The sequence below is a fragment of the Lampetra planeri genome, chromosome 9 (assembly GCF_965212315.1).
Source record: "Lampetra planeri chromosome 9, kcLamPlan1.2.h2, whole genome shotgun sequence".
Lineage (NCBI taxonomy): Eukaryota > Metazoa > Chordata > Hyperoartia > Petromyzontiformes > Petromyzontidae > Lampetra > Lampetra planeri.
The window spans coordinates 12069502-12081464 of record NC_136115.1 but is presented as its reverse complement, the minus strand read 5'-3'; the positions used below and the strand labels follow the sequence as shown (position 1 = coordinate 12081464).

General features: G+C 44.9%; 1 protein-coding gene across 3 annotated transcripts in view; it reads right to left on the bottom strand.

The window, feature by feature from the left end:
* Positions 1-4177: 4177 nt before the first annotated feature.
* The window catches only part of BICC1 (BicC family RNA binding protein 1), a 106458-nt gene continuing 98672 nt past the window's right edge, over positions 4178-11963 (bottom strand). For all 3 annotated transcript variants that reach the window (XM_078597657.1, XM_078597656.1, XM_078597658.1), the window contains one exon: positions 4178-10008. In XM_078597657.1, the coding sequence (XP_078453783.1) occupies positions 9884-10008 (125 nt within the window). In that variant the 3' untranslated portion in view covers positions 4178-9883. The remainder of the gene's footprint in view (positions 10009-11963) is intronic.

Sequence of the window (11963 nt, the reverse complement as noted above, 5' to 3'; positions counted from 1 at the left end):
GACATGATAGTACTGAGGTTATGGGTGGGAATATATTTATGTTATCAGAGTTTGGAAAAAACGGCCATGTGCTTCCTTTGGTTTTGGACATTTTATGAAATGGCTACATTTTCTGATTTAGATATGGGCTCCTCAAGTATTCATTATAAAGCATTTTAAATTTTAACATACAGAGGGAAATCCTCGCCATGCCTTTTGGTCGTGGGGTTTTTTTGACGATCCTTCACCATGCTGGTGAGTGTTGGTTGGTGAAGCAGGGAGAAAGCCTATGGTCAGTTCAAATATCACCAATTATGTTCGCAGTGGCCAGGATTGAACTCAGGGCACAGCAGATTCATGGCACAGCATGAATCCCCGTGCCAGTGCTCCATAGCTGAAGTATTTTACCAGGCAAAATCCACGAGAAACAAATAAACCATTACAAGTTTGACCTGTAGTAGTAGGGTTTTACCCTTTAAACTGACACTTTTATATAAAGGTGTCAGTTTTGTACCAGTTTAAAGGGTAAAAACCTACTACTATATTTTGCCACTGGTAAAGGAGGTCTCATAAGTTTTACCTGGTCAAGAATGCACAATGACAATATTACATGGCATAATGGAATCCCATTGGCCTAGATGACGTATCTACAACCTCTGAAAGTATTAAAAGGAACATGGGATGGCTTCCAAACAGGTCGATTTCAAATTGTACTGCAATTTGGTGAGATTTTTTGTAAGATTGGAGTTTTTTGGGCAATTTGTATTATATTACAATCCGTTGGCCTATTTGATATTGGATTAAAACCGATTGGAGCCATTTTCGGCAGGAGTTTGGGAATCCATTTGAGCACGGTTAGATCTATTGAATCGCCTTCGGCTAGTTTAGTTTTCATTGTCAGTTTTTGAGGCATTCGTTCATTAATGTTGAGCTGTGAAATGTGTACGGAAAAACAGCAACTGCAGGTTTAAATGCGCTTCCGATATCAAGTACTGGAAGGTGAAGCAAACGGTGCAGTGGTTAGCACGCTCCACGGTGAGCATGGTTGTCCGGGTTCGATTTCCAGCCACAGCTAATATGAGTTCAATTTGTTACCAGAAATGCTCCGGCTCTTCCCAGCCCCCCCCCCCCCACTTCACCAGCCTCCAATGACCTGCAAAGGTAAAATATGGTAAACTGCCCCCCCCCCTTCCCCTAACCGACATAACATGGAGAAGTATTTAACCATTGGTGGATTGCGACATTGATGGAAGGTGGTTTTACTGGTAGGAACGAAGTGGACCAGACCACCAATAGATTATATCGTCCGTTCGTCCGTGTATCAACATCGCCCCCTACTGCAAACAATTGGCAGGACCCTACAAAAACCTTTTGACTCAGTGGGGCTTTCCTGGCTTAACAAGTGTAATAATACATTATGTTTATATTCTTTGGTTATTCGTTCCTACCAGCCCACCCCGCAGGGTCCTGTTATTAATTATATTATCAATTTGAAGATCTGGACATGTATTTATCACTCTCCCCCTTCTGTTTGGCTGACAAATACATTGCGGCGGGGTACTGGATGCAGAGCTGCACAAACGCCTCTTTGTTGTCAAGACTCAATTGAGGCTGCGCAGATTGTTGTTGGCTTCCGCTATCGGATGTGGGGGGAGGGCTTTTTTTATCGACTTTGTGGCGTGCCCCCTTGTCTGCTGGAAATAAGCCGCGGAGCGAGCGTGGTTTGCGGACCTCTCTGCGTGTGAGAGGAGCGAGTCCCGTGAGAGAAATCGAGCCAGATATTGTTGCGCAACCTTCGGGTTCTTTTCTTTTTTAAATCTGCAGTTACTGCGCACATGCCCAGAGGCCAGAAACACCAAGTGGTCAGCAACAAACGGCACGGTTGAGAGTATAATAGATAAGAGTTAAATCGTTTGTTGAATTAAGCAAGATTACAGGCACTTGGGGAAAAATAGATGATTGTGAATTGTCGGTATTTGTCTAAGGCTGTGGCGGATTTGTGAACAGTGGTGACACATGTGGTGAGTGGCACGTGCGGGTGTACGAAGACCCTGGTCTTGCCAATATTGTATAGAAATAAACAAATCGTCAAATCAGAAACGTGAAGGGACAAGTGATGAGGCATTCGGTGAGCATGTTGAAATGATGATGTGTGAAGGGTGCCAGGTGGCTTAAGAGGTCAACAGTGCCGAGATGTTAACTATGGAGGAGGTCGTGGGTTCGATCCTGACCCTGACGCCTATAAATTTCGAGTTTGCATGTCTCTCTCTCCCCTTGGTCGCTTGGATTTTTCTGTGGGTCCTCCGGTTTTTCCCTCCACATTTAGAATCAACATGCGTCTAGCATATTTGTCTGCTATACATTTCCACGTTATAAGCCACTTCGTTGAGCTTTAAAAATAAAGAGCTATATAGCTCAGTGGGCATTACCTGGTAACATATGAAATAGTTTAGAGACTGCGCAACAATATCGTCAATGTTAAAAACATGGCAGTGGTGCACAAGCTCAGATTAAAAAAAAAACCTCAACTCGTGTCAATACAGCATGTTAAATGAAGGGTCATTGCCCGAAAACTTCACCTTTTATAGAAAAATAACCAAGAGCGCTGTCTTTTGCGTCTTGCCTTGTTGACGTCGGACTATGCCGAGTTATTTCGCATCACGAACTCCGGTGAGATTGTAGCGCGACGCCACGTGACACTCGGGCCTTATCGTCGCTTGGTTAACGACATGAAGGTTGCGGCGACGGAGGTGCTGCTGCTGCTGCTGCGTGATGCAAGCTCCGCGCACTGCAAACGTGCCGTGGGATCGCGCTATTTTAAGTAATTCATCTCTTCCGCTTCATTACCCCCCCCCCACCCCCGTCTGTGCCATGCGCGGTCTGTGTGCACGGCAGCCTCTTCCTTGGCTTACCTGCGATGCATTCTCTGCGGTGTTTTGTTCGCTCTGCACCCGGCTTCGTCGTGAATTTTGGTCTTTGGGATCAGCGTCATTCAGACGTCGTCGCGTAATGCGCCATCCGTGCTGCCCGGGTGGGATGTTCGTGGCTTCAGGTTGATGAGGCAACAGATTCCGCCTCAGTATTTTTCGTTCTCAGATGGTGACACACGCAGGTGGACTAATTTATCATTGGAACACAAAGGCAATGTGCAGTGATGATGATGAAGCTACAGCAATGCTGAGCTCCCACCAGACCAGTTCTCCTTGGGAGCTGCATGGACTGCGAGCGCCCGTCTGGTGTAAAAAGTGTAGACGATGAAGCCACTGCCAGATAATTTCAGCTTTTTAGTGGATGTCTGTATTAGTCTATGGGTGTCTGAGAGAGTCTATGGGTATCTCCGTGGGTCAGGGTCTCTGTATGAGTCTGTGGGTCTCTGTGTGAGTCTATGGTCTCCATGTGTGAAATCCTGCCAGCGCATTCCAGTTTCTCAGTCAATCCACACGCACAATTTATCACCCGAAGCTGGAAACCCCGTGGCAGACTTTGTTTGTTCCTCAATGTGGAGCCACGAATCACAACTGGTGCCGCCACAAGAAAATGCCTCTGGCGCATTTCACTCTCAAACGTCGTGGCAAGTCGTAAACACACGAGAGGCGTTTCGGTTACGCATTGGTCATCGATTGTGTTGGTTCCTCTGAACTAAATAAAAACCCAACTGTGTTCATTTAAACAAACCATTTGAACATCAATCCCGATTTTACATAAAAGATGTCGCGCGGTTCTGCCGAGATAAAACGTTATGTCTACTGCTCCCGACAATGTTTTTGTTGTATCTATATTTTAGCTTTCATTTAATGGAGCACATTAAACAGATACCAAAGTGAACGTGCGAATCCGCGCAATAAACTCAAAGGACATCTCCAAAACACTCACGGACACTCTTGGCAGGGCTCATTTGTAAAAGGCCGATGCTACCTGCAAGCATCAAATCCAGCGGGAACGTTTAATCCAAAGTAGAAATGGCACCGACGCATTTGTACTGCCCTGCCCCACACTAACACGATGCGATGGGCATATGGCTCACGGCTGTGGAATATTTGGCTACTGCCATACGGCCATATGGTGTGTCATCGTACATCACGTTGTCCTTTATTACACATTTTACTTGGACAGCGCTGCAGTTTGGAGTGCGCGCATTGTAATTAAAAAATACAACCGCTTACACGTACGTAGCAATAATGGCGAACACGGCGATTGCTTTGAACACACCGGCATGTTCTCTTTCCTTTTTTTATTTTAAGACTGTGAAGTGAAAATAGCACAAGCATTTCAATCTCATCTCCAGTTAAATGCATCGTTTCAAGTGTAAATGTAATAAATGTCCCTTATTTCACAATAAAAAAAATCTTACGAAAGATTTCAGCAAAAGCACCGACAGACAGCTCTTTGTGTTCGGAAGTTACAGTGACATTTTGCTCGGCATACAAACGCTTTCCAATGAATACCTTAAAGTCGACGATTAGAAAACAATGGGTGACAGTAGATTAAATTTCTCTTCAATGTACACAATGCATAACGCGTTATAAACGTTCCATTCATAAAGCATTAATGAGCATTGTTAAGAACAGAAATATCTTTCATTCGTATATAAAGACGATCTTTTCATTATGCCCAAGCCCATGATTTAATTACAACATTATTTACATTGTAGGAAGTAATTTAAATCGGCCCTCATTGATGGTTGGCATCGTACTCCGTGACTTCACAATGAACATCAGACTCATTATCTAAAATAATTAGCGCAGTTTTATCATCAAAAGGCAAACTTGTAAGAACCAGTGTCGGATATTTTTTTTATATATATAAGGAAACGATATTGTTAGTACTATTCAACATAACGTGAAATAAATTATTTACTTTAAAAAGTGGCGGGAAAATAACGAATGAGCTTCCACAGCAAAGTGGCGTAGCAGGGCATTATTAAACCCCAACGAATGAGCCTCGGACACAAAATAGCGGGCAATTTGATTAGTAGAGTTCTGAGGATTGACGATGTTTATGAGCGATGTTATGGGCGTGACGGAGCAGGTGTGAGCTGTTGTGTATATTAGCACGGTTGGCTACGTACGGTGCGAAATAAGTTCAACATACATATATAGCCCAAAGGGAGGTGATGCTGAGATTGAGCTGTCACTAAATGAATGTTTCCTCTGGATATTTGTTCCTCCAGGGACGAATACATGGGTTTCCCCGAGGGAAGGAATATTCAGGAACCGTTTCCCATTCTGAATATTTGTATTCGTCTATATTTTTGTTGTTACAAATCCTAAAGCTAGCACGAACAAATGTTCAATTGGTAGGAAGCAATTTTGGCCAAAATATTTGCTACTCAATTTAACACGTAGGCTTTCGCGACCAATATTATTCATAATAGGTTTTTGGGTCAGATCGCGTTATTTATAAATGTGTCGTAACCCTCCACCACCCGGCACGGCCAAACAGTAAAAAATGTGTCACGTTTTCAAAGGACAAATTAATTGACTTCCTTAGCCCACCGGTGTGCTGAAGAGAGAATCAACAGCATTTTTTTAAATTTGAGTAGTACGACGTTTCGCTGATAATTACAATCAGCTTCATCGGGCAAGAATGGTGAAGCTCTCCTGTTGCTTCCGGTCTTAAATAGAGCAGCATCAGGGTGTTGATTCTCTCTTCAGCACACCGGTGGGCTAAAGAAGTCAATTAATTTGTCCTTTGAAAACGTGACACATTTTTTACTGTTTGACCGTGTCGGGTGGTGGAGGGTTACGACACATTTATAAATAACGCGATCTGACCCAAAAACCTATTATGAATATTTGCTACTGTCTGAGGTGGAACGAATATTGTTGAAAGCCAATATTGATTTACATTATCGTGTGCACAGTCAGGAACGTGCGTCGATTAACACAAAGCCCACCGCGACGTTGTCATGTCCCGCAGACACACCAACCTACACACCTTCATAGGTAACATGCTCCAGCAGTGTTCTACTTCACGCGTGTGTGCGTACTGGAAAGCTGCCGGATAGGGAACGATCAAGCCACTGGCTGATGACGCTCGGGGCTTGCTATCTTCTTTCAGAGCTGTTGAATGAGAACATTCAACCGTGACGGGTATCCAGCCTTATGCCATGAAACTCGTGGGACGTGTGCCACTGTACTGCACGCCGTTGGAGAGAACGTGAGCTCCGTGTGTTAGTCGTCTAAACAAATCTCATAACAGTTGTTTTTAGTAATACCACTAAAATATGGGTAAAGAGTATAGAGTTGGTTATAAGAAAAATGAAATGCTCTTAAAATCGTATAAATACATCTGTGGTTGTTTGAGGGGGAAAAATGTACTGATTTATAAACAACCTATTTAAAAAGCCTATTTAAAACTGCATCATTAAAAAAAACATTCATTTATTATCCCATTACACGTTATTTCTTTTGACGAAGCAAGCTCCACTCACACTGTAAGCCCAGTAAACATGCATGTGTTGGGAACCGTTGAACCAACTTTGGTCCAATGTTCTATGCTTACTGGGAGGAAAAGATCCCCCGTGTAGCCTTAACAGACTGTTGGGGCAAGTTACGTTAGTGAGCACATATGAAGGCACAGGAGGGGGTGGGTGGCCAACACCACGCCCGGCCGCCTTTGTCTCCCCAGTCGTGATGTTTACACAACCCAATAGGTACTAATTTGAGGCTGAGTCGACCTAGGGGAGGCCCAGGACTGGTTCAGATTATCGGGTTTGTAGCGCAGCATGCTAACCGCTACACGTACCGCTCCCCACTGGGAGAAAGCCCTACCTAATAAACACTTGTATAAATGAACGAGTATTGTGTTTGCGGATCGTAAATATAATTGTGGCGTAGCTCTCTGATGCATGCTCGTATTGTACCCCGTGTTGTTATGGCACGATGTCCGATGTTTCGCTCCACGTTCTGGGAGCATCTTCAGCAACCGAACGGAGTGGCTCACATTCTCCCTGTGATTATATGAGCGCTGTCGTAATCGACCGAGAAAGTGAGCTGATGAAAGTGAGCCACCCCATTCAGTTTCCTGAAAGATGCTCCCAGCACGCGGGAGCGAGACGTCGGACATCGTTCCCAACACGTGGAGCAACGGGGAGCTAAACAGGAGCACGACCACGAAAGCCTCCGCAGTAACATCCTGCCGTATTTAACGCAAGCTAAAAGTGCAATTGCATTAATGCAGTGCTCGTTGAGAGTCGTGCTGCTCAATGCTTGCAAGTCCACGTTGCAGTGAGGCCACACACACTGCCTAACCCTCTGTGGAGCGGTCTGCAAATTGGATGTTTGAGCAGTGTGTGGCATCACAATTTATTGGCCTGACAGTCATGATGTTTCACAATGTAATGGTCTGGTGAATTGATATGTGATACATCACATGGTCTCTTACGGCACGTAGCCTGGCACAAGCACCGAAGTGACGTCACGTGGGGATCTGTCATGTAGTAGTGTCGTGCACTGGGCTACAATTCCAGGAAACTTGATTCGATTCCAGACCAAAGCTAACATCGGTGACACATGGTGTCTGAACCTGTCTGGGGCCTCCCCTGCACCGATTCAGCTTCATGTATGGTGCGGCGTGTCAGCATCGGGGAGGAAGAGGCAGTCTGGCGTGGTGCTGTCCACACAATCCTCTTGTGTGCTGTGCTAGCATTAAGAGGTACTTGTTAACAACACGTTCCCCCTATAGACAATAAGGCTAAGCAGGGGGCAGGGGAGGGGGGGTCTTCGACTGGTTACAGTGAATGCGTGTTAATATATAGCATTAACAACATGCTGCTTCGATGACGTTAAGCAAGGGAGAAGACCCAATAACAGTTCGTAGAAAAGCCATGGAGATTTCAATGGGCCTTCTTCTGGAAATAAATTGTGTGTGTGCTCTCGCATTCGTGCCTATATTATCGTGGCCTAAAAGGATACCTAGCCTGGCACCAACATAATGGTTACCGCCACTTGGCGAACAGCATCAGCTGCTGCATACATTCGTGTGTGCGTGTGTGTGGTGTGCATGACACTTCTCCTTGTGGCTACTATTGCTTGGTTAAAAGTTTTCAGATTCAGTGAGGCTTTCCTGGGTAGACAAGCGTAGTAGCAATAATAATAAGAAAACAATACATGTGAACCCTAAAGCTGTCACGTGCCAGTGTTTCACCGACAGACGCTCCGGTTAACGGTCACCGCACGGACAGGGTTTGAGTGACCTTGCAAGCACTTGCCAAGGCCGCGAACACCCTCCCTTCATGCGCAACCCATGCCGTACATCTCGCACAACATCACAGATGATAGCCAGTCAGCCAAAATTGTGAACTACGGTTTTTTTTTTAATGGCTGGTGTTGGTGGGTAAATTGTTCTCTTAAAATGAATAATTAATTACCGTCTCATACTTTTTTTTATGAATGCCCCGCTGAATTGCGTTGATTATATATTAACATTCCAATTGGCACGCTGGTCCCGTTAGTGATAATGTCACGTCGTTACATATCATGTTAAGCTAATTCCTCCAATGAGAAATAAAGCGTCTGCTTTACTAGCACATTAACATTCCTGCACACTGACACATGATCGTGAAAATGGGATTACACATATATGGGAAATGCTGCCCGGTATTGTATCGTATATTAACTATGCTTTCAGGTGCTCTTTGAACAACATTGGTTTGCTGCTTGTAAACGTGCATATATATTTTACTTTCTAGCGTGATCCCTTCATTGATGGGCTTATTATTGTTATTATCATCATCCAATTCCATAAAAAAAAAACCCACTTAAAAATTGCACAAAAACAATTCAACCAAGCAGGTCAAAGGAGACAACCAGCTGTCCAACAATCTCCTCTGATGTTAAGATTAGAGGCGGCCGTAGCAATGTATTTGGCAGTCTCTACTCTGTTAAAGTGCTTGCCGATTCGCGTGAAAATGTCAGCCTTAGTTAAGACTGCAGCCCGTGATGAGTGGTTCTCAAAGAAATTGTGAGGTCACGTTTTTGGTCCAGAACCCAGCTGGCATGAGCTTATCACAAGGAATGTACCCAAGAAACCACAAGGTCATGTCCAGAAAATATGTGGCAGAGGCCCTTCAGCAATGAATTGTAGTCAGAGAATTCTGCCTTTGTCTCTACTAACCGGTAATTTGCATTGCCATTGGCAGATGGTGGATGGGGAGTGGGGGAGGAGTGATGTGTGGCCCTGGATAATATGGTATTTGTCCAAAGAGCAGCATTCCTTAGTTATGGGGAAAATTAACCCCTTTGGATTGGTTGTACTCTGATGTAATTTACAAGAACAACACAAAATAACGGTATGTTTTAACTTCACACATTTTAGTGTAAAAAAATCTCATAAAAACATTCCAGTGACTGGACATAGTGCGTGTTCATTATTTTACAACGATTTAGCACTAATCTACCCCTTTGCTTGACAATGTTGGTCTTTAACTTTGGTCCTCATACAGTGTTGATGAAACAAAACAAGGCACTCCGTTTAATCCCTTGTGCATAGACATTCACTCGTAGTACCTAACGCAGCTTAACCTTTCGACGGATAAAGAAAACAAGACATTAGATACATTTATGCTAAAACATTACCAGCCGTATTAAACATCTTCACACATATATATCTGTCACAACCTATCCAAAACACTGTTGCGATACTTACATTTTTTTCAGACTAATTGTATTATCGTAACACCGTGGGTTACGCAGTATTTTTTACACACACACACACGCGCGCGCGTGCGCGCACCAAAACACAGCCAGGCGTGAGCTAAAATATCTTAACATTCAGTGTGTGACTTTCCCCTTGTCCTTTGTTGGTCATTAACAGCGTTAAATAAATCTTGCCCAGGTTAAGCTTCGTTGATCTCCCAGTAACAACGGTGCTGGTTTGCAGAGTGACCGCAGTAATGCTCTCGTCACCACCGGCCACTCTGACTGGCCATCTCTCCGTGGTGTCGTGGTAACCGTCCGCTGGCACCACCCTCCAGGAAGGCGGAGCGAAGCGGGGAGTCAAAGAGCTTCCTGCGGCTCTTGTTCAGGTCTGCATGCGAACACAAAGATCCCCTGTATAGCCTTCACAACAGACTGTTGGGACAAGTGATGTTAGCGAGCACCCATGAAGGCTGGCACGGCACACGAGGGGGTGGGTCGCCAGCATCATGTCCGGCCGCCTTTGTCTCCCTAGTGATGATGTTTACACACTGCACCAGGTACTCATTTAGTCCACCCAGGGGAAGCCCACCATTACCAGTTCCAAAATTCACCACAGTTAGTGGTCACGAATGGGAATTGAACTCAGTCACCAGATCACTGTGCCACACACTGACAAATATCCCCCGTATAGCCTTCAACAGACCGTTAGGGCAAGTGCTGTTAGTGAGCACCAATGAAGCCCGGAATGATACATGATGGGATGGATGGTTAGCACCACGCCTGGCTGCTTTTGTCTCCCCCGTGGCGATGTTTACAGGCCGCACTAGGTACTCATTTGAGACTGAGTCGAACGAGGGAGGTCCAGGGCTCGTTCAGATAATCATCACAGCTCTTGGTGGCCGTGATTGGGAACGGAATTCGGGTAACCGGGTTCGTAGAGCAGCACACTAACCACTGTGCCACCACTCCCCCCACTGCGCCACACATACACGTGTTTGCGTGTGTGAGGAGCGGTGGTGCAGCGGTTTGCGTGATGCGTTACCACGAGTACCTGGTGTGGAAGCATCAGCACTGGGGAGACAAAGGCGGAGTCCTGGCAACAACCCTCTAGTTTGCTGTACGGGGCTTAATAGGTGCCTGTCTGTGCCCACTAACAGCACTTGCCCCAATGGTCTGTGCAGGCTATATGGTGGGTCGTTGCTATTGTCTGTGTGTGTAAATGTGCGTTGATGCATAGATGACAAGTGTGCGTGAATCGGTGAGTGTTGACAAGTCGGTGTGTCAGCGTGTGTGTGTATATATATCCGCGCGCGCGTGTGTGTGTGTGCTTGTGCATTGTTGTTGGAGGTGTGACAAAGCGATATGGTGACAGACTGGTTAATGCCAGCATGGCCAGTCTGGTATGCAATGAGAGAATTCAACAAGAAAACCTCAAAATCCCTCTACGTCACACACAACGCATCTCTCGCGGCTGTAACGCGGAGTGGATTAGAGTTTCCTTTGCAGTTAAAACCCCCACGAGCGTAAGCACAGCGCAGACTTCTCACTGACGGTGACATAACAAACGGGTAGTCCACAATATGCCTTCGTAGGGGTGGACAAAAATAAACGTTTGTATTGTAATCCTACAGCTCTGATATTTACTACTGTCTTTTTCTTCATCTGGGTTGCTGAGCACATTGTCAAAAAGGCCAAAATGCCAAACGATTGGAAACAAACGGCATCATTGAAGGTCTAATAGATAAGAGTTGATATATGTTTTAATTGAGCACTGTAATGAGGAATTTGCAAAAGAGACGATAGGAGGGAATTCCATTCCAAGAGAGGTTGGGTGGATATCCAATAAGCTGGGTGCCACAGTAGCGAGTTGTGAACTACTTCGCCTGGTATGCAGGAGGTCGTTGGTTTAATCCCGACCCTGACGCCTGTATATTTGGAGTTTGCATGTTCTTCCCGTGGTCATGTAGATTTTACTCCGGGTCATCCAGTTTTTCTCTCAAGATTTATAAACGTGCATTTAATGCATTTTGCTATTATAAATTTCCACATGATAAGCCAATAAAATTTGTGGACAATTTGTGGCCAAGTTGCTTTTGAAAAAGAGCTACATAGCTCAGTGGGCCTAACCTGTAAAATGAAAACAGTAATCGTAAAAATAGTAAGAGCCGAGAAAATAATTAGCTCCCATTGTAAACTTGGCTGCAGGCTCCAATAGAATATCTATAAAACAATCATAGCAATGTATCCATCCACTCTGAAATGGCAGACTCTCCTAATGGAGGTTTATTGACCATACTTCACCATGCTGGTCTGTGCAAGTTGCTAAAGTTGTGGTGGGTTGGG